This window comes from Bactrocera latifrons, unplaced genomic scaffold (assembly GCF_001853355.1).
Source record: "Bactrocera latifrons isolate USDA-ARS-PBARC rearing strain unplaced genomic scaffold, ASM185335v1 scaffold_183, whole genome shotgun sequence".
NCBI classification, from domain to species: Eukaryota; Metazoa; Arthropoda; class Insecta; order Diptera; family Tephritidae; genus Bactrocera; species Bactrocera latifrons.
The window spans coordinates 556,210-558,594 of NW_017535330.1; the positions used below are offsets into that span (position 1 = coordinate 556,210).

The 2,385-nt window shown below is 34.5% G+C and overlaps 1 protein-coding gene across 1 annotated transcript; it reads left to right on the forward strand.

Annotated features, from left to right (window-relative positions):
* The first annotated feature begins 852 nt into the window (after positions 1-852).
* Positions 853-1,939, forward strand: LOC108967338. The gene has a single exon (XM_018930671.1). The coding sequence runs from the start codon at positions 921-923 to the stop codon at positions 1,740-1,742; it is 822 nt and encodes a 273-aa protein (XP_018786216.1). The 5' UTR covers positions 853-920; the 3' UTR covers positions 1,743-1,939.
* Positions 1,940-2,385: the final 446 nt, after the last annotated feature.

A 2,385-nucleotide genomic window follows, 5' to 3' on the forward strand; every position in this document is an offset into this window, starting at 1 on the left:
GTGTACCAAGTTTCATCATGATGTCTCAATTTTTACTCAAGTTACAGCTTGCACTTACGAACAGACAGACATCTGGATTTCAACTCTGCTCGTCACCCTGMTCCCTCTGGAATATGTAACCCGATATCTGACTCTTTTAGTTTTACGACTTACAAACAACTGTTATGTGAACAAAACTATAATACGAGAGTATTAACAACTTTTTTGCGAGAGYATAATAAACTTAAACAATAAATYAAGGCTAACTTCGTGAAAAATAAATGCGCTGTTGTTTTTACATGCTATTTCAAAKCAATCGCTTGATGATAGGTTTTTTCGAATCTTCAATATAACTTGCGTATTTTTAATCRCAGAAGCTTAAAATTTGTGACATATCTGTTGTTGTTGTTGTAGTGTCAGATTTATGCATACATTGTCAAACGATGAATGCTATGCGTAAGAAAGAAACGAACGCGTTCACAAGAGTTCCGGTTAGAATTAAAACTTGAGCTTAATAAATTCGTACGCATCTCTGATAATGCTATTGGGTAATTAATCAGTGATTTAACTGATTGGCTTGCAGGAGTAAATTTTACATTAAAATTAAACGGTATTAAAATAAATTCAGGGTAAAAAAGTGAGAGAAATCAGTAAGTCGTATTACGATGAAAATATATATAATTTCAGAACAGTTAATCTTACAGAAGTATAAAGTTATAATGAATTACTCTACAATGGTATAATTTAATAGATAGGAATTTTACCAAATTTATACAGTCTGGCATTATATTTTGTATTTAATGTCCCAGCTGGGATATTTGGGTGGTTTGTGTATTTGCTAATAACAGCTGATTGTCAATTGTTGTAGAAGAAACGTCCGAAATTAGTTGATAAACAATTTGCGGTGTTTATAAAGATATAATATTATTTATTGTAATAATATGTCGAAAGTGATAGAGATTTCAGATTCCGAGGAGGAGTCAGAAAGAATTGAAAGTGATCCTCTAGGGAACGCCAACCCTATTTTGCCTACGTCAAATAATGTTTGCAATACCAAAGATTCGATTTTGCAGGARGGAACTATACCTTCTTGCAGTAAGTCTCCTCCTCCATTGGTAATTTCGGAAGTTTCGTCCTTAAATACCTTACAAGGTGCAACGACAACATCTACACAAAGGAGCCCGTCTACAAGTACTAGTGCGGCCAGTACTACAGCCGTAGCTAGCTCTTCAAATCCGGCTCTACCACTACAAACTAAACGCAGTCGTCGCAAGAGTATCCATCATCCTTTGTGTGTAAGCCCGGAAATACAATTCGAAACAATATCCCTAGATGATGAGGAAGATAAGGCGCCAGCGAAGCCCAAAAACAAAACAAATGCTATCAGCGATGGTATACATCAGAATAAGGCGCCAAAATTACAGAAACTTGCACCGAAAATACTTAATACTAAACCACAGGCAGATAAACCACAGGCAGATAAAAATAGGGACGATTTACCGGATGTTTGTGYCGAGTTTCTTGCGTCAGATGAAACTAAAGCATTACTACAACAAATAGCAGAGGATCGTGTTCGCATAAATTTTCTACTGGCATCATACAATATGCCAGAAATACAATTTGCTTTGCATACAAAGCCGGATGTATTGAAATTTCAATTAGAGGAGCGAATAAAACATAGAAAAAGACGGTCACTTGAATCTTCGAAACAAATGAAAAAACGACGTAGCTTGTTACAAAATAACACTCGCACGGACACTTAAAATAAGCTGATGTTCTTAATATTCATAAATATTTTGATACGTAATTATGTAGAGATCTTCATATTACATATATAGTATTGTTTTAAGACTTTATTCAAATATGCACGATTATTAAGTTAATTAATAATAAGTAAGTAAAATTGAGATAGTGAAAGAAAAAAATTTACAATAATTGAAGCTGCAGGTAAAGATTATGTTATGCGATTGTAATTAAAAATAAAGAACAAATTGTAATTATAACTAATGTCAATTATTAATATTTTGTTGATCAGTTTTGAACGTAATTAGGATCCTCTAAATATTTGTGCTCAATTCTTTATAAAAGCAGCTAATATTGTACGGTTGCTCAGAAGAGTGTTTCCAAATTGAACTAAACATTCGACTCAAGTTAAAAATTCCGTAAATCATTATATATCAATAACAATACATACATTCATAATTGGTATCGTAAAAAAAGCATATGAATGAAGATGAGGAATGCACGGCGACCTTTGTGTGTGCCCTCTCCTGACTCGCTTAGGCCCAGCTCATTAATGAAGTCCAGTAGACTACCGGGCGCTATGCGATCCCTATCTGGAAACATCGATCCAAGGGCCTTAGATCTGCGTCTAYWGACTGCTGTGCAGTCAATCAGCAGATGCTC